The 20,936-nt window shown below is 70.3% G+C and overlaps 1 protein-coding gene and 1 long non-coding RNA gene across 2 annotated transcripts; one reads left to right on the top strand and one right to left on the bottom strand.

The window, feature by feature from the left end:
• The first annotated feature begins 453 nt into the window (after window positions 1-453).
• Window positions 454-3,059, top strand: LOC140620509 (uncharacterized). The gene is made up of 3 exons (XR_012020265.1): window positions 454-639; window positions 2,007-2,067; window positions 2,797-3,059. It is a non-coding gene; the product is annotated as an uncharacterized lncRNA (long non-coding RNA).
• A 5,934-nt stretch (window positions 3,060-8,993) lies between these two features.
• ADAM8 (ADAM metallopeptidase domain 8) lies at window positions 8,994-20,831 on the bottom strand. Its single transcript, XM_072804771.1, has 25 exons — window positions 20,406-20,831; window positions 19,000-20,216; window positions 18,113-18,216; window positions 17,342-17,418; window positions 17,100-17,178; window positions 16,931-17,007; window positions 16,438-16,621; window positions 16,047-16,109; window positions 15,861-15,929; window positions 15,588-15,757; window positions 14,936-15,017; window positions 14,634-14,785; window positions 14,376-14,553; window positions 14,155-14,244; window positions 13,849-14,038; window positions 13,678-13,759; window positions 13,172-13,334; window positions 12,672-12,749; window positions 11,975-12,059; window positions 11,688-11,796; window positions 11,111-11,270; window positions 10,637-10,702; window positions 10,390-10,440; window positions 9,584-9,661; window positions 8,994-9,352 (listed from the first exon to the last, which is right to left on the bottom strand). The coding sequence occupies exons 2-25, from the start codon at window positions 19,040-19,042 to the stop codon at window positions 9,302-9,304; spliced, it is 2,481 nt and encodes an 826-aa protein (XP_072660872.1). The 5' UTR covers window positions 19,043-20,216; window positions 20,406-20,831; the 3' UTR covers window positions 8,994-9,301.
• Between the last annotated feature and the right edge of the window lie 105 nt (window positions 20,832-20,936).

Raw genomic sequence — 20,936 nt, 5'->3', positions numbered from 1 at the left:
TGCAGTTAACCCCACTGATTCTCCTCTGTGCCCCGAGAGCAGCCCACAGGTCTGCAGACCCCCAACCCGGCCTGTACCCCAGCCTGCACCGCAGCCTGCACCCAGTGTGCCCTGCACCCCAGCCTGCCTAGCCCCCCAGCACCCCAGTCTGCCCAGGCCCCTCAGCCTGCCCTGCACCCCAGCCTGCCCTGCACCCTAGCCTGCACCCCAACCTGCCTGTACCCCAGTCTTCCCAGGCCCCCCAACCTGCCCTGTACCCCAACCTGCACCCCAGCCTGCACCCAGCCTGCCCTGCACCCCAACCTGCCTAGCCCCCCCTGCACCCCAGTGTGCCCAGGCCTCCCAGCCTGCCTAGCCCCCCTGTACTCCAGTCTGCCCAGGCCCCCCAGCTTGCCCTGCACCCCAGCCTGCCTGGCCCCCCCTGCACCCCAGTCTGCCCAGGCCCCCCAGCCTGCCCTGCACCCCAGCCTGCCCCACACTTTCTTGGATGCCCTGCAGCTCCCCACTGCTCCCCACGGGCGCCCTGCAGCCTGGGCCAGGCGGGGTCAGCAGCCCCTCCCTCCACAGGGGCCCAGCTCCCCAGGGCGACACTCCTGGCCTCAGTTGCCCGAGAATGGCCAAGCCCCCTGGGGCATGAAGGTAAAGGCTGCGTCTGGGTGTGGAAATCTGGCCCGCAGGAGCCCACCCAGGGGAGCGAGCCCCCCACTAGAACAAGGGCGCCCTTCCGCCGAGGGCTGGGGAGCAGCAACTGTTAATCCTTCATCTGCCTGGAGTGAGCTGGGGCCTTGGGTTCCGACTTGCTCCCCAAGGTGTCTGTGGCGGGGACTCCCCGGGAACCAGGCTGGGTCTGCATCCTCGGCCCTGGGCTGGGCGGGTGCTGCTGGGACCACCTGGGCCCGGGCGCCCTGGGCAGGGGGACGGAGCGGCCAGCCTGACCTCAGCGGAGGCTCCTGGGTCCCTGGGGCCACCTGCGGCCACCTGCGGCCACCTGCGGCCACCTGCGGCCTGTGCCCAGAGGCTCTGAAGGAGGATGCCCGGGCCCACGGGAGGGGCGGCAAAGGGTTAAGGCTGGCTGGGGGGGCCCTGCCTCGGCCTCCCTGGGCCTCCCTGCGTCAGGGTTTCAAGGCTGTGACTCCCTCTGGGGGAGATAATCCGGCTTCTTGATATTTTCTTCCACTTCTCGGGCGGCCCGAGCACGGCGGCCGTGGGAACCCCCCTCTGCCGTCCAAGGCCACTGCGCACAGGCCCTTCCCAGGCACCCTTGGCCTTTCCGGGACCCGCACCCACGAGGAAGTGCTGACCGGGCAGCCCTGTGTGTGTGCCCCAGCACCCCTCGCGCTCCCGCCCGCCTGCCCCGGCTGGGCCCCCCGCACCCCGGCCTGGAGCCAGGCTGAGCCAGGTCCCCACTGCCCCGGGCTCGGGGGCTTTCACGCTGGGACGGGGCTCTGACGACGGCCACTGCCGTTCACTCGTGGTCCCTTCGTGTCCCTCGGGTCCTTGGCCAGCTCGCCCACGGAGACACGCCCTCGGCCCCCGGCCCCCCAACCGCAGGCCCCTCGGCAGCTCTGGGAGCCCCGGTCCTGGGGCCCTGTGCTGAGGGGAACCGAGGCCCCGACAGCAAGCCGAGCCCAGCATCCAGGGCCCGGGCTCCGGGGACCCTCGGGGGCCCCCTCCCCACTCTGTCCACAGAGAAACTGGCTGGCTGGCTCGGGGAGGCTGCGGGCGCCGTGTCCCCAGGGCCCCCTGCCTGGGACCGAGCCGGGAAGGCCCAGAGGCCGCTGAATCTGGGGAAGGGGCTGCTCCCCGCGGCTCTGGGTCACGGGGAAGAGGACCAGTCCCGACGGCTGGTGGGAGCAAAGGAGGGCGCCCCGGGGAACTGAGTGTGCGCTCACGTGTGGGTGGGCGTGCACGGGGTCGGGGGTGCTCTGGGACCCTGATGGGGAGGGACGGCGAGGCCTCCGAGCCTGGGAATGCAAGTGAGCAGAGCCCCTGCCCTCTGTCCCCAGGCGCTGGAGGGGTGACCAGGCAGGTGCCCGCGGCTGGGCCCCCAGGGACACTGGGCAGCGGGTAAGGGAGGGTCGGCCGGGGCGGGGCCGGGGCGGCGGCCCTGCGAGAGGGGGGCAGACATGGTGCGCGTCTTCAGGAGGGACCAGCTGACCCTCCACCCTCAGCCCTGCTGGTCTCTCCTGGGGCCCAGCCTGGAGGGTGGGTGCTCCCCCGGGAGCCCCGAGGGGGCTCAGCACCCGCCAGTCGGCAGCTCGACACGGCTCCACGCGGGGCAGGGCGGGCAAGCTGGCCCTGTGCCAACCAGGGCCAGGAGCCTGGGGGGCGATCCCGATGCGGGTGACGGCCACCACGAGGACATCCAGGGTGCCGCGGCCTCTAGCCCGGCCCTGCAGCCCCTCCTCGGACCCGCGGTCCCCCGCCCGCCCCCTTGACCTCTGCCTGGACGGCAGCTGGGCCGGCCCGAGGGACGGGGGCAGGGGCAGGGGTGGGGGAGGTATCCGTTTATTTCACCGCGTGGGGGGAGGCCAAGCCCCTCTGAGAACAGGGGGAGGGCGTGGAGGGCCCGAAGGGTCTGGATGTGGGGTCCCCCCTCTCCGGGGACAGGGCCACCCTGAGGACGCCCATCAGCCGCCTCCTGGCCCGAGGCTGCTTCCCGGCGGGGGGGGCCGTGGGCCGGGGCCGTGGGTCCAGGCTTTGTCCAGTTTTGAGCTTTCCTGCGCCCCCTGGTCCCGGGAGGGGTCTCAGCTCCCGAGCACCAGGAAGAACCCTTAGTTGCTGTGGTTTCCCCAGTCACAGAACAACAGCTATGGAAACAGCAACACGGATGGGGACGGGCCCCAAGGAGCCGGGTCCTCACGCTGGCTCCCTGCGCCCGGGCCGCGCGGCCACGCAGTCCTCGCCTCTGCTCCGTGCGCTCCGACTTATTTCAAGCTTTGACCTAATTTCATACGTTGTTTCCGAAGTGAGTTCTGCAGAAACGGGCCTTCTCAGCAACGCGGTTCCGATCAGCAGGGCGTGTCTCCGCACCCACGCGCCGCGGGGCTCCCTTATAGACGCGGGGGGGGGGGGGGGGGGGGCGGGTGCAAGGGGGCCCGGTGCAGGGGGGGCTGGTGCAGGGAGGGCCAGTGCAGGGGGTCCGGGTGCAGGGGGCATGGGTGCAGGGGGGCCTGGTGCAGGGGGTGCAGGTGCAGGGGGTCCAGGTGCAGGGGGCACAGGGGCAGGGGGTCCGGGTGCAGGGGGCGCGGGTACAGGGGGTCCGGGTGCAGGGGGCACAGGTGCAGGGGGCGCGGGTGCAGGGGGTCTGGGTGCAGGGGGCACAGGTGCAGGGGGCACAGGTGCAGGGGGCGCGGGTACAGGGGGTGCGGGTGCAGGGGGTCTGGGTGCAGGGGGGCCGATGTAGGGGACGCCGCAAAGACACGTGCTGAGCTCTGAACCAGCGGCCATGCAACCGCACTCCCCGCCCAGAATCCCCCCCCAGCCCAGGCACTACCCCGACCCCCAGGTGACCCCGGGCCCTGGGGTGGCGCGCCCCCTGGGATGCAGGCATCCTTCCCGTTTGCTGGCATTCTGGACACGTCTCATCAGCGACGCCGAGGACGCCTGTGCCATCCTGCTCCCTCCGCCTCCAAAGCACAGCCAGAGCCGCAGGCTCCTCAGGCGTCCACTGCCTCGTCCGGGCCTCGTCCACTGGGGGTCGGGGTCACGAGGATCGTGACACAACGGTGAGCCGCTCGCTTGCCCAGCACCCACCAGCGGCTCCCACCTTTCTCAGAGCAAAGGATCCCCAAGCCGTGACCCGCCAGCCCGCAGGCCTCGGACCCCGGGCTCTCTGCACCTGCTGCCCCAGGGCCGGGGCCACCAACCTCCTGTGTCCACCCCGCGGGGCTGCCCTGGCCACCGCTCTCCACCGCCCGTCACTCCCTTCCCCGGCCCCCCCACGCCGCCTGCGGTTCCCTCTGCCGCCGGAGGGCCTGTGTCACCAAGGTGGGGACGCTGCCCCCCCCCGCCCCCCGTCGTCCCGCTCGCCAGGACCAGGACTGGGACCAGCAGGGACAGGGCCCTGCCCCTTGCTTCCCCACCACTGCCCGCGGCACCGCAGGCCACCAGGAGCTGCTGCGTGTCCCAGCAGTCGGGCCGGGGCTCCCCAGCCTCCTGCACACGCGCACGCACACATGGGGCTGGAAACGGGGGTGCAAGGGGACGACAGTCGGATCCGTTGTTTCAAAATTCATGAAAACCAAAAAAAACAAACACAAAAAATTCATGAAAACCTATGCACCTGAGGCAGCGGGCGGGCATGGGGGGGGCAGGCCCTGCGGTCGGGCGTCTGCCCACGGGGACACCCCCCCGCAGCAGCGCCCCCAGGCCCCGGCCCAGCTGGGCACCGCGTGTTGCAGCCCCACACACCTCGCTGGGTGTGGCCCATCTCCCGGGTCAGGAAGGGGAGTCCACGTGGTGGGGGTTGGGCCAGCCCCGGGGACGGGAGGGGCAGTGGGATCCTTAGTTCCTCATTTTACAAATGAGGAAGTGGGTAGACCCGGGCCGCCCCAGGAGTGGGGGGGTGGGGGGGAGCGGGTCTGCCCCTGCACAGAGGCCGGGGTGCTGGGCTCTCCTGGGCAGGGGGTGGGGTCACCGTGCAGGTCTGCAGCCCGCGCCACCTTCGCCTTCCCCTTAAAAGCTTAAAAACAAGACTGCAGGGCGCCGAGCTCTGCCCCCTGCCCCCCTCCCGCCCCCTCCCCCCCCACCCTCTTGCAGCCCCGGGAACCTCGGGCAGCGGCTCTGGGGTCTGCTCCGGGGTCTGCGCTGGTGCAGGGGCTGGTTGCGGGCCCGCGGGCAGCATCGGGCTCTGGCGCTTGCCCTCCGTCCACCCACACACAGCTGATTCGAACTGGAGAGCAGCTGCGGGGGGCGGTGGCGGGGGTCCTTGGTCCTAAGGTCCCCTCCTCCCGACGCGGCCGGTCACTCACCCGGGAGGTGGCCACTCCGTGCACCTGGGGGGCTGTGACCCAGCCCAGCCCGCAGCCCCAAGCAGCCCCGCTGTCGAGCCCCAGCCCACCCTGCGCTGCGGAGGCCTGAGCGCCCAGGCCAGGTGGCCCCCCCCCCCGCAGAACCTGCATGAGGCCCCCCAGAGGGAGTTTGTGGCACGGTGCTGGGGTCCCACCTCCCCAGGGGAGGGTCCAGAAGCCTCTTGGGCCTGACCTTGAGGTGGCCCTAGGTGCCCCTGGAAACAGGACTGGGTGGTGGAGCCCACAGCGCCCTGGTGCCCTGCTGTCATCAGCTTTGTCCAGGCCCTGAGGGAACCCTGGCTCCGCAACCTGGGGCACCCCGAGATGCAGGCACACCGGGGAGGCCCCGAGGGGCTGCAGACCCACACCTCCTACCTGGAGTCCCCTGTGAGGCACCCTAGACGGCACCAAGGTCGTGGGTGCTGTGGGGCCAGAGGGAGCCCCCGTTGGGGTCTCAGTTTGGGGGTGTTTGCTGGGGAAGGGCTTCTGCAGTGGCCCAGGACACAACACAGCCTGCAGGGGCTGCAGCTGCCCCCCCCCGTCCCGCGGAGTCACCGCCGAGGACCCAGAACCCAGTGCCCGGCCACCCGCCCACCAGGTCTGGGGTCCAGGGCTGGCTGGACGTGCCCCTCCCACCCGGCCCCAGATGCTCAGGACCGCTCCAGGCTGTGGGGCCAGCGCCGTCCTGCCTCTACCCCAGGACGCAGCCCCAAGGGCCACCTCTGCCAGTGAGCCCCGGGCAGGAGCAGGCAGGCGGGTCCCCAGCTGTACCGGCCCCTGCACATCCGGGCTCAGCCACTTCCCACCTGTCCCGCAGCCACCAAGAGGCCGCCGTGGGCTCTGGTGACCCGGTGTCCAGGCAGATTTTGTGGCTCTTGACGCTGATGTCCCGGAACAAGCAAGCGCCACCTGTAGCCCAGATGTTCAGGGCTAGTGGGGTGTGGACTCCGGAGCAGGAGCCGGGCCCCCCACCGCCTGGCAGCTCCCCGTCCTGCAGGGGCAGGCTGTGTAGACCTCTGAGCCCCCCTCCATCCACCGCGGTGCCCGGGTGCCGCCCAGATGCCACCGGACCCGAGTCTCCACGTGCCTCCCGGCTGGGGAGACCCAAACCTCGGGCCCTGCTGCACCCAGCTGCAAGCCCCGACGCGGGCCTCGGTGGCTGCGGGGCCTGGACAGTCTGACTCAGAGCTGCTGAGGTGGCTTGTGGCTCTGACGCAGCTTCCTGAGCCGCGCAGGGCCAGGCTCAGGCCGCAGGAGGTGGGGCGGGGGCAGTGGGAGCCGGGGTAGGGGTGCTCCCAGCAGGAGGGTGCAGCCCCCTGCCATCCCGCAGGCCAGGGGACCCCAGAGCAGCACCAGGCCGTCTTGGGGGGTCGCCTGGAGCCACTCATCGAGGGCACTTCCCACTCTTCACATGCCCCCTCCCTGGGGAACCTGGGGCGAGCCCACAGGCGCACCCCAGAGCGCCTCTGCAGAACCCTCCACAGGAGGCCAGTGTGGCTGCCGCAGGATGTTGCGGCTCCGCCAACCACCTGCGTGATGCAACACCCCCCAGAGAGGAACTGCGCGGCCGCAATGACGGCAGCACAGCTCGGGGCTGGAGGGAACAAGGCCCACGTCTTCACTTGCCGATGGGGCGGGGGAGCTGGGGGGCAAGGGGCTGGGGGCCCTCGCGCCGCCCCTGAGCACCCCGTGCCGCAGAGGCCCACCCTGAGCCTGCTGGGTGCAGGGGCCCTGGGGGCGCTGGGGGCGCTGGGGGCGGTGGGCAGCGGGTCACAGGGCCCCCAGCTCTCCCAGGCGCTCCAGCCCGGCCACCTTCACGTGCAGAACCTGAGAGCACGCGGGTCTGAGGGGCGCCGGCACCCCGGGAGCGCCCCGACACCTGTGCGCAGCCTCAGCCCAGGCCGACAGTGGCGTGAGACCCACGGGTGACGGGTGACCGTGCAGCAGGGGGTTCTGGGCAGTGGGAAGGGAGTCGGGGCGCAGGACACAGAGGAAGGGGTGGTCACGGGAGGGGTGGGCGCTCCCCCTCGCCCTGTGTTCCGGGCCGCGGCCGGGGGCTCGGGCAGGTTCTGCTTGGCTCTGCTCGGTTCATGGGTGCCGGACGCTGGACGGCAGGGGTGCGCGGGGGCCGCAGCACGTGCTCAGCCTGCTTCCGAGAGTCAGCAGCCCACGAGGACGGCCGCCCCGCGCCCCCCGCCCCGCCTCAGCACAACGTCCCCTGCGGGAAGCACAGGCCCAGACAATGCCCCGGGCTGAGAGGGGGCAATGGTGCGTCTGCCCCAAACCCCCAAGAGAAGTGAGTGGTGCGAGGGCCTCACCCCTCGGACCCTGTCCCTCCAGGCACCTGGGTACTACCGGCAAGCGCGGAGGTGGTGAGGTCTGCCCACGGCCTGTCGGCACTGGCACCGTGGGGTCCCGGGCCCTGCGAGGATTTTAAAGGGTGCACAGTGAGGGGCGGCCAGCAAGGGGCGGGCACCGGCCCATCACTCCTGCTGCCAACACACCTGCCTGCGTTTCTAGTCACAGCCTCGGGTGGGGGGACAAACGGGACGGGAGACAGCCCGGCCCGGCCCAGCCTGGCAGTGGATGTTCGGCACAGAGTCTGCACGGCCCTGGGGCGGGCGGGTCAGGCCCGGGAAGGGCCAAGGGCTGGGGCTGCGCTGCCGTCTGCAGCCCAGGGCTTCAGCCCACCTCCCGTCGCGGCAGGGAGCCACATCCCAGCATGACCAATGCAGCAGGGTCAGAGGTCGTAGGCCCGCAGGCCCGTCCCCGCAGGCCCGGGCCCCAGAGCCCCCCGGGACAGCCTGAGGAACGCAGGGGCCCTGACCCTGCTCCCCACTGCAGCCCCGATGCAGTCCTGGGTCCCGCGCACGTCATCCTGCTGTCACTTCCTCAGGGTCCCCGTCCTTGCCCGCCAGGGCCGCTGCTTAGGCTCTTAGGCCGGTCCTCCCAGCGGAAGGGCCCGCTCACTGCCCGGCCTCTGTGCCCCAGAACGACGGCTGGGCCGGCGGGTGAGCGCCGTGGTCAGCTCGGGCTGGACTGGGACTAGCGCCCTGGCCGCTGCAGGGAGCCGGGAGGCTGCAGGGCCAGCGGGCCAGGGAGGGGGCGCCCTGCCTCGAGGACGCTCCAGGTCTGTGCTGCAGGCGGACGTGCTTGTGCAGGTCAACGGGCCGCGAGCATCACCGCAGCGGCAGGGGTGCGAGCTCAGCGCGGCGCGGAGCCTGGCATCCACCCCGCTTCCACCCGGGGCAGCGCCCGCGACCCCTGGGCAGAGGGGGCCGGAGACCCAGCGCGGCGTGGGTGCCCCGGGGGAGGAGCGGCTGCGGGGGAGCCCGGGCTGCGCCACCGCAGGGAGGCCGCGAGCCGGGCCGCCGGGTCTGACCGCCGGGCGCCCCCTGCGGCCGGGAGCGAGCGCCCTCGCCGCCGTCGCTGAGGTCCCGGGCCCGGTGGTGCTGCGGGCGGTGAGCGGGAGCCCGTCCAGCCGGGCGCGGAGGCCGCGGAGGCCGCGGAGGGCGCGGAGGGCGCCGGGCGGCGGCGGCGGCGGCGGGGACTGCGCGCTCGGCCTGGAGGAGCCCGGCATGGAACGCGCCGGGCTGTTGGGGCCGTTGCCGGGAGACGGCGCCCGCAGAGCCCTGGGAGCCGGAAGGGGCGGGGCGACGGGCCGGGCTGTTGGGGCCGTTGCCGGGAGACGGCGCCCGCAGAGCCCCGGGAGCCGGAAGGGGCGGGGCGACGGGCCGGGCTGTTGGGGCCGTTGCCGGGAGACGGCGCCCGCAGAGCCCCGGGAGCCGGAAGGGGCGGGGCGACGGGCCGGGCTGTTGGGGCCGTTGCCGGGAGACGGCGCCCGGAAGGGGCGGGACCGCCAGCCGTTCCCTCGGGCCCCGGGGCCGCCGCCTCCGGGCGGGGGAGGGGCCCTGCTCGAGCCCGGGCGGGAAGGAGCGAGTTGACGAGCTCGAGCTCCGCGCCGTGTAGCACACTCTTCCATCACACTCTTCCATCGATTTAATGACAATCTCCCATTACTTAGAACTTGATCAATAACTTAATCAGAAAATATTTTTCAATGCAGTTTCAGCCTGGCCGCAGGTGCCCCTGGAGGGAGGGCCGGGTCCCGAGTAGGGGTGCAGCAGGGGCGCGGCCGGGGTCCCGGGTAGGGGTGCAGCAGAGACGCGGCCGGTCCCGCCCCGGCTCTTCCGTTAGCACCTCTCCGGGCTGACCTGCCCAGGGACGGGGCGGGGGCCCAGGCCGGGCGAGGCCCCTTCAGCAGACGCAGCAGCTCCGGCTCAGGCCCATCACCTCCTCTGCACCCGGGGCTTCAGAGCAACCTTGGGAGGACCCCCGCCCTGGGAGGAGGAGAGAGCCGGTGATGCTAACATGCATGTGCTCCCAGGAGCCACTTTAAAGCCTCTGGAAATGTGGGTCACGGCTCAGCAACAGGTGTCACCCATGTCCCCAGCGAGGCCATGTTAAAGCTGGCGGACGGTGAGTGTCCCCCACTCACTGGTAAGACGACCTTACCACCCCCGGTACCCCCCAGTCAGCCCGGGAGACCCAGCGCCCTGGGAGAGCCTTACCTGCGAGGCACCAGGGTTGGCAGCTCCAGCCCCGGGCTTGACGGGGGGCACCGGGGGTGGTAAGGTCGTCTTCACAACCTGGAGGACAGACCACGACACTCAGACACCGTCTCAAGCCAACCCGCGTCTGGAACAGGCTCTGCTCCTGGCCACCCCGCAGGCTTCTCAACAAGGTGCCCCCAACACACTCCCCAGCCCCTGGCTGCGCCAGGGACAGAACCGAACCCCATTCAGGGGCCTATCCCCCGACCTACCTCACTGCCCCACTCCAGTGTTTCCCAAGAAAAGCTCTTAAATGGCCAGAATGTGGGTCTTTGGAAGTTCAAGAGCCAGGAATTAACTACTGAACTTTGCATGTTTGTATTTCAGGCTTTGGGGGGGGGGGGGGCCAGGGAAGGCCCACTCCTGGGCACTGGCCACCCCACCCCTGCCCCAGGGAAGGCCCTCGGTGTGCACAGCTCCCTTGTAGCCTTGACTGCCACCACCACTCATTGGCCAGACCCCTTTCTGCCCCGTGGTCCCCATTTGTCCTGTCAAAGTCCCTCCTAACCCTATTTTTGCAGCTTTTCAGTACGTCTAAAATGAGTTTAGGGCCTCCAGACACAGGCAGACCCTGGAGGTCACAGAGGAAGGAGTCATCTGCTGAGCATCTCTCAAAGCATCTCTAGAAATCAGGCCCAAAGGGAAGCAGAGGACTTCATGATGGAGGAGCCGCACACACAGCAGGGTCTGGAGGGGCCCCACAGCCATAGAGGGGCCCAGGCGCAGGGGTGGGGGGAGTCTCCCAAGTGGCCGAGGCTTCTCACCTGCTTGGGCTTCAGCTCAGGGAGGGGTGCGGCAGGAGGAGCAGGCCTGGGCTAGTGGGAGGGAGGAGAGCAGTCAGGCCCCCTGGGCACCCGGGTTTCTTTAGCACCATCGACCAGCCCAGCCGATGGGGCAGCTGCTGCCCTGGGGTCCCCGGCTCAACACATCCAGCCCCCAGCCCCTGCACTCCCCACCTCAGACCCACTGGGAACCCCCGATGGCCTGGCTGCCGGGCCCCCTGCGGCTCACCTGCTGTGGGGGCGGCCGGGTGTACACAGGAACCGTGAAGGCAGGGCTGCCCAAGGTGGCTGAAGGCTGCGGGGAGCAGGGGAAAGAGCCTGGGTCTCACAGGGAGCAGCGCCCCCAGCTCGGGACTCAAGGTTCCCTCCCTCCCAGGAAGAATAAAGTGCGTGCAATGCACTGCCCCGCCCCACTGCCCAGCAGGGCCCAGCCCAGGTGCGACCCCCACACACCCTCCCTCAGCCTTGTGGAGGGGGCTCAGGTGCTGGGCAGCAACAGAGGGCGTCTGGGTCTTAACACCTCCCGACTGACCCCGCAGAGGCCGAGAGCCTCCGGACCAGGTTCAAGCTCCCGTCCTGTCCCTGGCTCCTGTGAGTTCTCAGACAGTCCACCCCAAAGCCTGCTTCTGCCTCCCTGGGGCAGCCCTAAGCTGCTGGCGGGATGGCCCAGGGATGGCCCAGGGAGCGGGGATGCTGTGCTTACAGCGAAGTGTGGCTGCTTAGGGGTCGCCGCGGAGGCCATGGGCCTGGCAGGCTGGCAGGGGTGGATGGTGGGGCCCGGAGCCCCACCCTTGGCCGGCACGCCTTGCCCCTCGTGGAACAGAGGGTTGGACAGCCCCTTGGCAGTTGTGGGCGCTGCACTCCTGGGGAGAAAGCACAGCTGGTCAGTGTGTCCTGGCCTGGGGCTCTGGGCCAGGGACTCAGGGGCTCCCATGTGTGTCCCTCAACCAGCAAGATGGGGCAAGGTCCCGAGGCAGCTCCGAGGCGGCGGCCCACCGTGCGCGGTGGAGAGCCGCTCCTGCAGAGCCCCCATCTTCCCAGGTGTTCTGGCACCGACTCGGGTGTGGACGGAGGAGCTCTGTCTGGGTTCACCACCTCTGCCTGTCACCAGCGCCTGTCACCAGCGCTTGTCACCTGCGCCCCGCCCCGCTCAGTGAGAGGCAGAGGCCCCGAGGCTGCCTCTCTTCATCCTCCCGCAGCAGCAGGGCATTTCCCAACCGTGTGGGCACGGGAAGTGCTCCTTGCACGTGATGGTATTTTGCAACCCGCAGCCGACTCACCTCCTACAGCTGGGGATCCAGCCCTTCCGGTAGAGGAGCATGGCCACCAGGAGCGCCAGAGCCAGCAGCAGCACGAACATCAGCACGCCCACCAGAAGGTCCCTGGACCCTGTGCGGTGTGGGAGGCCAGGTGTCAGAGAGCCCCGAGTCGAGGACTGCAAACCCAAATCCTTAGCAGTGCCCCGAGGGGCCTGGGGGCACAGGGTGTCCTCCACCCTGCCCGGTGCTCTGAGGGAGGACCCCATCAGGCTGTGTAGGCATGAAGGCCCCAGGGCGGCCGGGCCCACCTGTGTGCCTTTGCGGCAGCAGCTCTGTGCAGTAGGGTGGCGCCCAGCCCGGGTGGCAGTGGCACTCGTCCTTGTGGTTGCACACCTGGGGGTGAGTGGGGGTCAGGGCCCGGCCTGACCGGTGGGGCCCTGGGACAGGCCGTAGGGTCTGCTGAGGGGCACCCCTACCCCCTGGACCTCCACACCCCATCCGCTGCACCGCCCAGGGCCCAGCAGGCCAGGCCCCAGGCCAGAGAGGGGCTCTGCTGTGGCCCCGCCGATGGAGCACAGACCCGGCTCCCCCGTGGGGCTGCCATAACCAAGGGCTACGTCAAAGGTGCTGACGGCAAGGCGAGCACGTAAGGCCCGCAGGGCACACCCCAGCCCCTGCCGTTCCGAGCTCTCAGGGGCCGACTGTCCCCGCATCACCTCACGAGTTATTGGTTATCAAGAGCTGATCGCGCTAGTCCATGTTCCAGATTGTTTCAAGCCTGCGCAGCCTGTGCCCATGTGTCCACCGGCACCACTGCCCTGGGCCTCCGTGCTCACCGGGGACGCCCAGTCCCCCCAGTTCCAGCCAGCAGGCCCAGCTGGGCTTCTCGCACGCCCCCAGGGCGCTGGCTCTGCCCCTGCCAAGCCTGGGCTCGCCTCCAGCCCGGCCCACCAGTCTCCTTCAGCCCCAGGGGGCGGGGGGCGGGACCTCCCCCGGCTCACGTACCCCATGGTTGTTGCACTGGGCGGAGCAGTTCCTGGATCTGTAAACTTGCAGCTGCTGGCAGAGTCCTTTCCAGCAAATCTGGGGGGCAGCAGGGGGCTCCTTAGGCAGACGTTCCAGACCCACCTCCACCGGCAGCTGAAGCCGACCATGGCCACCGCCTCCAGGGCCGCCCGGTCCCCGCTCCGTCTGCTGGCCAGCCAGCCCACCGCCGTGCCCGGGGCCAGAGGCCTGGCCTCCGCCATGCCCAGGGGTGTGGAATGCAGGGCAGAAGGGTCTTCAAGCCCCGGGAACTAAGGGCGGGGTTTCCGGAGCCCCCCACCCCCCCGCCCCTACTGAGTCTCTACTGGGAACATAGAGGAATCTGTGTGCACGGCCCTTGGACCAGGGGCTCGCCCACGAGGAACGTGCATCTAGGACCTGGAGGTCCAGCAGCCTGACCGCCTCATAGGACACGTCCAGGCCCACGTCTGGGTCACAGCCAGCCGATGCCCTGTCCTCACCCTGTCCTCGCCGCACCGGGTGCCCTCAGGCACTGGCTCATACTGAGCACCTCCCTCCAGGACGAGAGCCTGGCAGGTGCCTGTGGGGAAGGTCATGGCGCAGGAACTCCGTTCCAGAGGCTTCTGTCCTCCCTCACAGTAAAGGATGCCACACTTGTTGACTCTGTGGAGAGAAGCATGCCATGCCACCAGCCCTGCTGGGTCTGCTGCCTGGGGCATGTGGACCCCCCCTTTGGAGGACCCGGAGGGCTACACAAAACGGGGCCCAGAGCCCTGGGACAGGCTATAGGGTCTGCTGAGGGGCATCCCTGCCCCAGGCCCAGCCCCAGGGATGCAACCCTCCCTCCCACGAGGGCAGATGCTCAGGCCTGGGGGTTCTGGGGGCAGGTGGACCTCCTGGAGAGCCCCTGCTCCCCCCGATTCAGGGCAGCCTCTTGGGCAGCCCCACACACAGGGACAGCCTGTGGCCCTGGACCCAGGGGAGCCAGCCACAGATGAGCACTTACCTGCTGAAGTCAGGAAGGGAACTGCCCTTGCAGCCTGGAGAGAGTCTGTAGGCGTAGCATGTCTCTATGGCAACCCGGGAGCCTGTGGGGGCCAGGAGGTCAGTCCCCCAGCTTGGGACGCGCAGCCCCCTGCAGGCCTGCGGGTCCACGGCCGGAGCGCACAGGCCTCACCTGTCCCCCACAAGTCCTGGCACCTCTGGGTCAGCGAGGGACAGACCCCGTTGTAGCAGTAGCCTCCTGGGCAGGGCGTGCCATTCTCCTGGAAGACGTCCTCCGGGCACGCTGGCTGCTGGCCATCACAGTACTCCTCAAGGTCACACGCATCCTTTGTGGGGCGGCACAGCTCACCGGCAGGGGTCACCTGCGCAGCGGAGCAAAGCTCACGTGGGGAACGCAGGCCCCCACAGACCCACGCTTGCCCTGCTGTGGGCCATGTCCTCGGCCCCCTCACCCCGTGGCCGGGGGCGCCGCACTCACCCTGCACTCACGGCAGCAGGCGCCCTGCGCACACTCGGCCCCCGCAGCCAGCCGGCAGGTGGTGGCGTTGCAGCAGGGGTTCTGACAGGCCTGGGGAGTGGGGCAGGGCCCCGCAGAGATGGGAGTGGGCTCCGGGCTGACCCGGGACCGCCCTCCAGAGGCCCCCGCGGCTGGTTACGGGGGTCAGAGCACGCGGATGGGCGGGCGCCCTCGTCCTGTACCTGGGGCGGGCCGCAGTCGCACTGCTCCCCACGCTCCAGAAACCGGTTCCCACACACGGGGTCGCCCACCAGCCGGTCGGGGTCCGGGGCGTTGGCCAGGCAGGCCGTCCGTGGCTTCTCCATGAAAACCTCCAGGTCCGTGCGGCTGCAGTGGCTGAACATCTTAGGGAACTCGGTGCTGGGGGTGCAGGGTGGTGCCTGTCAGGGGGTGGTGGGGGCGCCCAGGCAGCCCGCCCTGCGCACAGCCCCTGGCCTCACCCGATGCTGGCCGCCATGACACAGCCGCCGCCCTCCTGGGGCACCGGGCAGTAGCAGCCTTGAATGTTGTCGTCGTGGTCCATGCCCAGGTTGTGGCCCATCTCGTGGGCCATGGTGGACGCCACGCCGACGGGGTTCCCTAGGCTGTGGTCCTAAGGGAGAGGCGGCGGGAGCTGATGCGTCCCGCCCGCCGCCCGCCCCCACCCGGGCTGGGCACTGCCCCCCAACACCTCCTAAAGCATCAGCGCGTCCTCCAGGGGAGGCAGGTGCGCTGACCCTCCTCGCCCAGACCCCCTCCGCACCTGGTTCACAGCCCCAGAGTCCCGGGAGCACATGGCCGACACCTTGGCCAGTCCCACGGTGGTCCCGGTGAAGTCGACCCCCCTGAAACAGCAGTGCCCCAATGTGGACGCCCCGAAAACTGCCTCCCTCCCTGGGTTAGGGTCTGGGCTCTGCGCCTGGCACCGAGCACCCAGCACGCCCCGCCCACTGCCGGCCTTGCCCCGCCCACGCCCCGCCCACGCCCGGCGCCCCGCCCACTGCCGACCTTGCCCCGCCCCCGCCCGGCGCCCCGCCCGGCGCCCCGCCCACTGCCGCCCCCGCCCCGCCCACTGCCGGCCTTGCTCCACGCCCCGCCCCCGCCCGGCGCCCCGCCCACTGCCGGCCATGCCCCGCCCACTGCCGGCCTTGCCCCGCCCCCGCCCCGCCCGGCGTCCCGCCCACTGCCGGCCTTGCTCCACGCCCCGCCCACTGCCGGCCTTGCCCCGCCCCCGCCCACTGCCGGCCATGCCCCGCCCACTGCCGGCCTTGCCCCGCCCCCGCCCCGCCCGGCGCCCCGCCCACTGCCGGCCACGCCCCGCCCCGCCCCCGCCCCCCCACTGCCGAGCCGGGGATGGGGGCGCCCTCCGCTCTGCGCCCAGGCACCTCCCCGTGCCCCCCCCCCCGCCCACGTACGTGATGAGCTGTGCGTTGTCGTGCTGGTGCCGCCCCACCAGGTTCTCCACCCGCCACCGGAGGAAGTTCTCCAGGGTGGTGTCGGGGTTGGAGCTCACATGAATCTCGTCCCGATGGTTCCAGATCTGCAGGCCCACCAGGAAGACCCGGAAATCGAGCTCCTGGTAGAGCTGGGAGGGCAGGAGAGCGCGCGGTCAGGCTCAGGGACAGCGGAGCCCCTGCCACACCCCCCTCCGCCCCGTCCCTCGGGGGGGGGGGGGAAGCAGCGCCCACCTTGTCCACGTGGTTCACGACCTCCAGCACCCGGCTGCGCACAGCGGCCCTGCTCCCCAGCTTCTGGAACTGCAGGGCGGGGGACCCTCAGGGGCCGGTGTCCCATGGCCTGCCCCCCCACCCTCCACGGCCTGCCCCCCACGGCCTGGCCCCCATGGCCTACCCCCCCCCCCCGCCCCCCACTACCTCTGTGCTGTCCACCACCACATACAGCTCCACGTAGCGGGTGTCTCGGGCCAGTGGCCAGTTCTGGGGACACAAGAAACTGGTCAGCGGCCCCAGCCACAGTCCCCCTGGCCCGGGCCGGGTTTTCACACAGTGACCTGTGCTCGGGTCCTGTGGCGGGCACCCTGCTCAGGACTGGGGGTGCCCACCCAGAGGCTCCAGCACGGGCTCACGAGCGACTTCTGTAGCCGCCGGCGAAGCCAGGCCCATCGGCCACAGGGACCACACGGAGACGCCCAGGCCGTGGGACTGGGGACGGCAGGTAGAAGCCCCCTGAGCCGGGCACAGGGGCAGTCGGGATGCGGGGTCCCAGTGCCCAGGGGTGGGGAAGCGGGCCCAGGCCTGCCCTCACCCGGGGCCGGAAGGCCGCTGACACCCGAGGCCCCAAGGCCTTCTCCAGGCTGCTGTTGCTGACCCCGCAGGTCCCGGCCTTCTGCAGCAGGTGCTCCGCTCGGTACAGCGCGTGCTGCACCTCTTCACCGCCCCCCTCCAGCGGCTCGATGAGGTGCACGGTGGAGCCAGCCCGGAAGAAGCCCCTGAGGGCAGAGGGGAGCCAGGGGCTGAGTCAGCATGTGTGCCCGCCCCAAGGGCAGGGGGCTCCTCTGGGGGCTCCCCCCACGCTGGGAGGGTCGGTGAGGGGCACACGGCAGGGTGGGGAGGGGCATCCGGCCCAGGGAGCCTGCAGCCTGGGACCTGTGACGCCAGCGACTGGTGCCAGGTGCCAGCGATGGTGACGCCAGCGGCAGGAAGGTCGCCATGCCCAGCCGGGCCCTCCTCCCTCCTGACCCCCCCAGCTTCTCTAGAGCGGTGGGGGCGCCAGGCCTCCCCCGGTGTGCGGCACCCACCTGAGGCCCGCACAGGTGCTGAGGCTGGCGGCAGAGTCCTGCTGGCCCTCCACGTGGCCCTGGTAGAAGCAGTGATCCTTGCGGGAGGGAGGGGGCGTGAGGGGGTGTGAGCGGGCACAGCTGGGTCCCCCTCTGCCCGCCTCCCGGAGGGCGGCCCCGGGGCTCATACCTGCCTTTGTACCTGCTCCACCACCTGGGAGCCGTTGGCAGCCCTGTAGGTCTCAGTGTAGCCCGAGCCCACCAGGTCCCTGGAAAAAAGAGCCACTGTGATGCCTTGGGCCCCCCTGTCTCCCCCAGAAGCTGCCGCGGGCATGGAGGAGAGGCCGGGCCAGGGAGCCACATGCCTAGGACGTGAGGATGCTGGGGGGCAGGGGTGGGACCAGCCTGGGGTGCTGCGACCCCTCCACTCACCTGTTCTTCCGCAAGTGCAGGGTGAAGGTGTGCTCTTGGGCCCCAAGGACGTAGCTCACACTCTCTGGGTACAGGTCCTGAGCCAGGGCACAGAGAGGGGTCCAGCGTGAGGGGCCTGCCCCCTGAGATCTGAAAGCCCCTCATGGAACCCTGGGGGCGTTCAGCGTTGGGCTAGTATTAGGAAGCTGGGGCCAGGCAGGCTGGAGCTCTACCTCAGTCTCCCCATCTGGGCACACAAGTAACCACGAGGATCCCGTACCCCCGGGAGCAGGGGGAGGGGGAGACGGCGCCCCCTGGCAGCCCTGATCCAAGGTAGCAGAGGAGATGGGGGCAGGCGCCTGATGGAGCACCCCAGGGCAGTGACCTCTTGGGACAGGATGGGGCGAGGGCCCAGGGCAGTAGAAAGCTTTCCCCAGACGCTGAGGTCAGGACGGTGCTGTCCCTCACGCACCCACACCCACGTGGGTTTCAGGAATGCCCCAGGCCACCTGGCTTGGGGAATCCCAGCCCGAGGTGTGTCAGCACCCACAGGCAGGGTGAGCCATTCCCTCTGGCCCTACAGGAGGAATTTGACTAATCTAGCCAGAGAGTGAAACTGGGCCCAACCCCTCCCGAGGGCAGGGTGAGGCAGGATGCAGGGAGGGGAGGCCTGGGGGTGGAGGGAGAGGGGCAGAGGCGCCTCACCGCTGGCTGGGGCTGGGAGCTTAGCGGCACCACAGGCTCCGAGGACCCAGGACAGAGCCCCCAGGCCAGCATCCTGGGGAGACCTACCAGGTGGGAGGGCAGGGCTCGGCGGGCTCGGGGCGCTGGCAGACGTCGGGGCCACACCACCTCGTACTGCTCCACATGGGGCAGGGGGGGCCTGGGGGCGGCCACTGCAGGAGAGAAGGGGCTCAGCGGGCCTCCTGGGGCGTCCCGGGAGACCTGGCTCCCCTGCCCCAGGTGGGGCCCAGCGGGCTGCCGCGGACGGCTCCTCCCCCAGGCCTCAGGCTGACCCTCCTGGGGCCCGGGGGTAGGTCTGGCCATCCTGCCCGTCCCAGCGTACCCTGTAACTGCACCCACCTGAGGAGCCCCTGGGCCTGCCTGGATCCAGGGCTCCTGGGGACCCCACCACAAACGGGCCTGGGAGTGGGGGGAGGACCGGAGCTGGAGCTTCCTCCACAAGTCACTCTGCGAGACTCAAGACTCTACTTGGTCTCTCTTAGGGTGTTAACCGGAGTGTCTCCCACCATCACCGCCCACCCCGGGAGAATGGGCCCCCTCCAGCCTGGAGCTGGGAGCCACGGAAGCCAGCCCAGAAAGCTCCCGGCAGCAGCGGCCGCGGGACCGAGGAGGGTCCCCACGTGGCTAGACCACCCCTCTCCCTCCCTCTCCTGCCTGCCCCCAGCTTCAGGTCACTGCTCCCCAGGCTGGGGGCTCTGGGCGGAGGGGGCAGTCACCCCAAGGTTCCGGGGGAGAGGAGTCGCCACCTGACCAGCGCTGGAGAAATGCCCCAGGCGGCTTCTCCCCAGTTCCCCTTTGAAGTTCCGTCTGCCACCTTGGGCCCTGCCGGTGACGGCTCCCTGCTGCGCGCCCCACCCGCCGCTGACCCAGAGCTGGGTGCCGGAGGCCAGGGGACCTGCCCGCGCCCAGGACACCGGCCCCTCGCCCGCACTCACCTTGCAGACACAGCGCGAGCAGCTGGAGCCCCAGGCGGCGCATGGCCCAGGCGCGGGCGCGCTCCGGGCGCACAGTGGGGATCCGGGGCCGAGACCGGGGGGAGCGCGTGGATCCGGGGCCGGGACGTGAGCGCTCCGGGCTCACGGTCGGGATCCACGGCCGGGACCGGGAGGAGCGCGGGGTTCCAGAGCTGGGACGTGAGCGTGCTCCGGGCTCACGGTGGGGATCCGGGGCCGGGACCGGGGGGAGCGCGGGGATCCGGGGCCAGGACGGGGGCGTGCTCCGGGCACACGGCGGGGATCCGGGGCCGGGACAGGACCTGAGCGCCGTGTGTGGGATCCAGGTTCCAGGGACGCTGTGCTGGCGGGAGGCGGCTCTGTGCTGGGGACTAGGTCCCGCCTCGGTGCCCCGCCCCGAGACGAGCCCCCGGCCCAGAGCTTATCAGCTTACCGGCCCCTCCGACGCCGGGAGGGGCGGGGCTTGGGGCCCACGGGGTGGGGCTCGCTCTCAGGGTTCACTGCGTCCCTCCTGGGCCCCTGGGGACTCCTGATCGGCGCCTGGCGTCCAGCACGGGGTGGGGGGAGGATAGAATGAACTGACGGGGTGGCGGACAGACTAAGCCCGGCCCCTCCTTGCAAGCCTGCGCCCTGCCCCATGCAGGTGAGGAGGCACAGGGTCGCCCTCAGGCCTGCTGGCCCAGTGGCCGCCAGGGGCTTGGGCGCGGCTGTGGGTGGTCGCAGGGGGTGTTCAGGTGCGGATGCGCCCTCACTTCCAAGGGAACAGAAAGCTGCTCACACAGCACCCCGAGCCTCTTCCTGCCCTGCGGGAAGGCAGCTGCCGCGCACCCTGGCTTCTCTGGTGGGTCCCTGTCACCTGGGCTCCCTGACCTCCTAAAGCTGAATCTCCACGGTGCGAGGCGCCCAAGCCGTGCTCTGGACACGCTCCCTGGGGTGACGGCACATCAGGTGTGAGCGTGTGCTGGCCAGAGGTCAAAGTTTAGCAGACCGGCATTTCCCCCAAAGCAAATCGCATAAAAAAAAAGGCAGGAGGGGCTTGCAGACTTTGAGCAGCCCGAGCAAGGTGACAGGCTAGAGGCGGTCTGGACGCATGGGCCCTCCCGGCGCTGACACACCACTTCCCCTTTCCAACAAGGTATGGGAGCCCCCGCCTTCCCAGCGATCTTGATCTCATTTCCTTCCTTGTCTGTCGCAATTATCTAAGAAAAAGTCAAAGGCAAAGCCCTGTATCAGCAAAACCCAAAGCCGCTGTGGATGCACCAGCGCCCCAGGCAGCTGACCAGGCCGCCACGTGCAGCTGACGCCAACAGCCAGGAGCAGCACGGCCTCCTCCCAGGACCCCACACAGCCCACAGAACACGCCTCGTCCCCCTTCCCGCCCTCCCCACCTGCAGCTCCCAGGCACCAGGCTTGCCCCAAGCCGAGAGCCAGGGGCTGCTCTGCTCTCAGTGCGAGGTTTGCACGTCGGGGCTCTGCGCCTTCAGCCCACAGGCCACCCCCGGGCACGCTGCAGATTGGAAGAGGAAGCAGTCTGGCTTGCAGGGGGAGCTGCGGCCAGGCTGCAGGTGCCCACACCCCTGTCGTGAGGGGGGACCCAGCCTCCAAGAACCTGCTTCTCATTCCTCCTTGCCTGCCAGGACTCCCCCACCCCCAAACAGGTGGTCAGAGCTGAACTGGGACAGTGACACAGGACCTCTGGCAGGTGGGCAGCATGGCGGGAGCACCAGAGCAGGGGGGTCCCAGCTGTGGGGCAGGATGGGGTCAGGTCCCAGCCACCACCTTGGGCGCTCCTCGGGACTCATGCGGCCGGGGTCTGCGACAGCTCGAGGACCGGGTTGCCCCCTAGTGCTGGAGCCCAGGAGCCCAGGACAGTGTACCCGGCCAGGTGCGGACACCTGGACACCTGAATCCTGTACCCT

Source organism: Canis lupus, chromosome 29 (assembly GCF_048164855.1).
Source record: "Canis lupus baileyi chromosome 29, mCanLup2.hap1, whole genome shotgun sequence".
Taxonomy (NCBI): domain Eukaryota; kingdom Metazoa; phylum Chordata; class Mammalia; order Carnivora; family Canidae; genus Canis; species Canis lupus.
This window is presented reverse-complemented; position numbering and strand designations above follow the sequence as displayed.

Bases quoted from the DNA above. Each gene is read 5' to 3' on its own strand.
- ADAM8 (XM_072804771.1), bottom strand. From the start codon at position 19,042: ATGCGCCGCCTGGGGCTCCAGCTGCTCGCGCTGTGTCTGCAAG. The intron at 12,060-12,671 runs GTACGTGAGCCG...ACTCACCCCCAG, and splicing joins CCCAGTGCAACAACCATGGG to GTGTGCAACCACAAGGACGA. The intron at 11,797-11,974 runs GTGGGCCCGGCC...CACACCGCACAG, and splicing joins GCTGCCGCAAAGGCACACAG to GGTCCAGGGACCTTCTGGTG.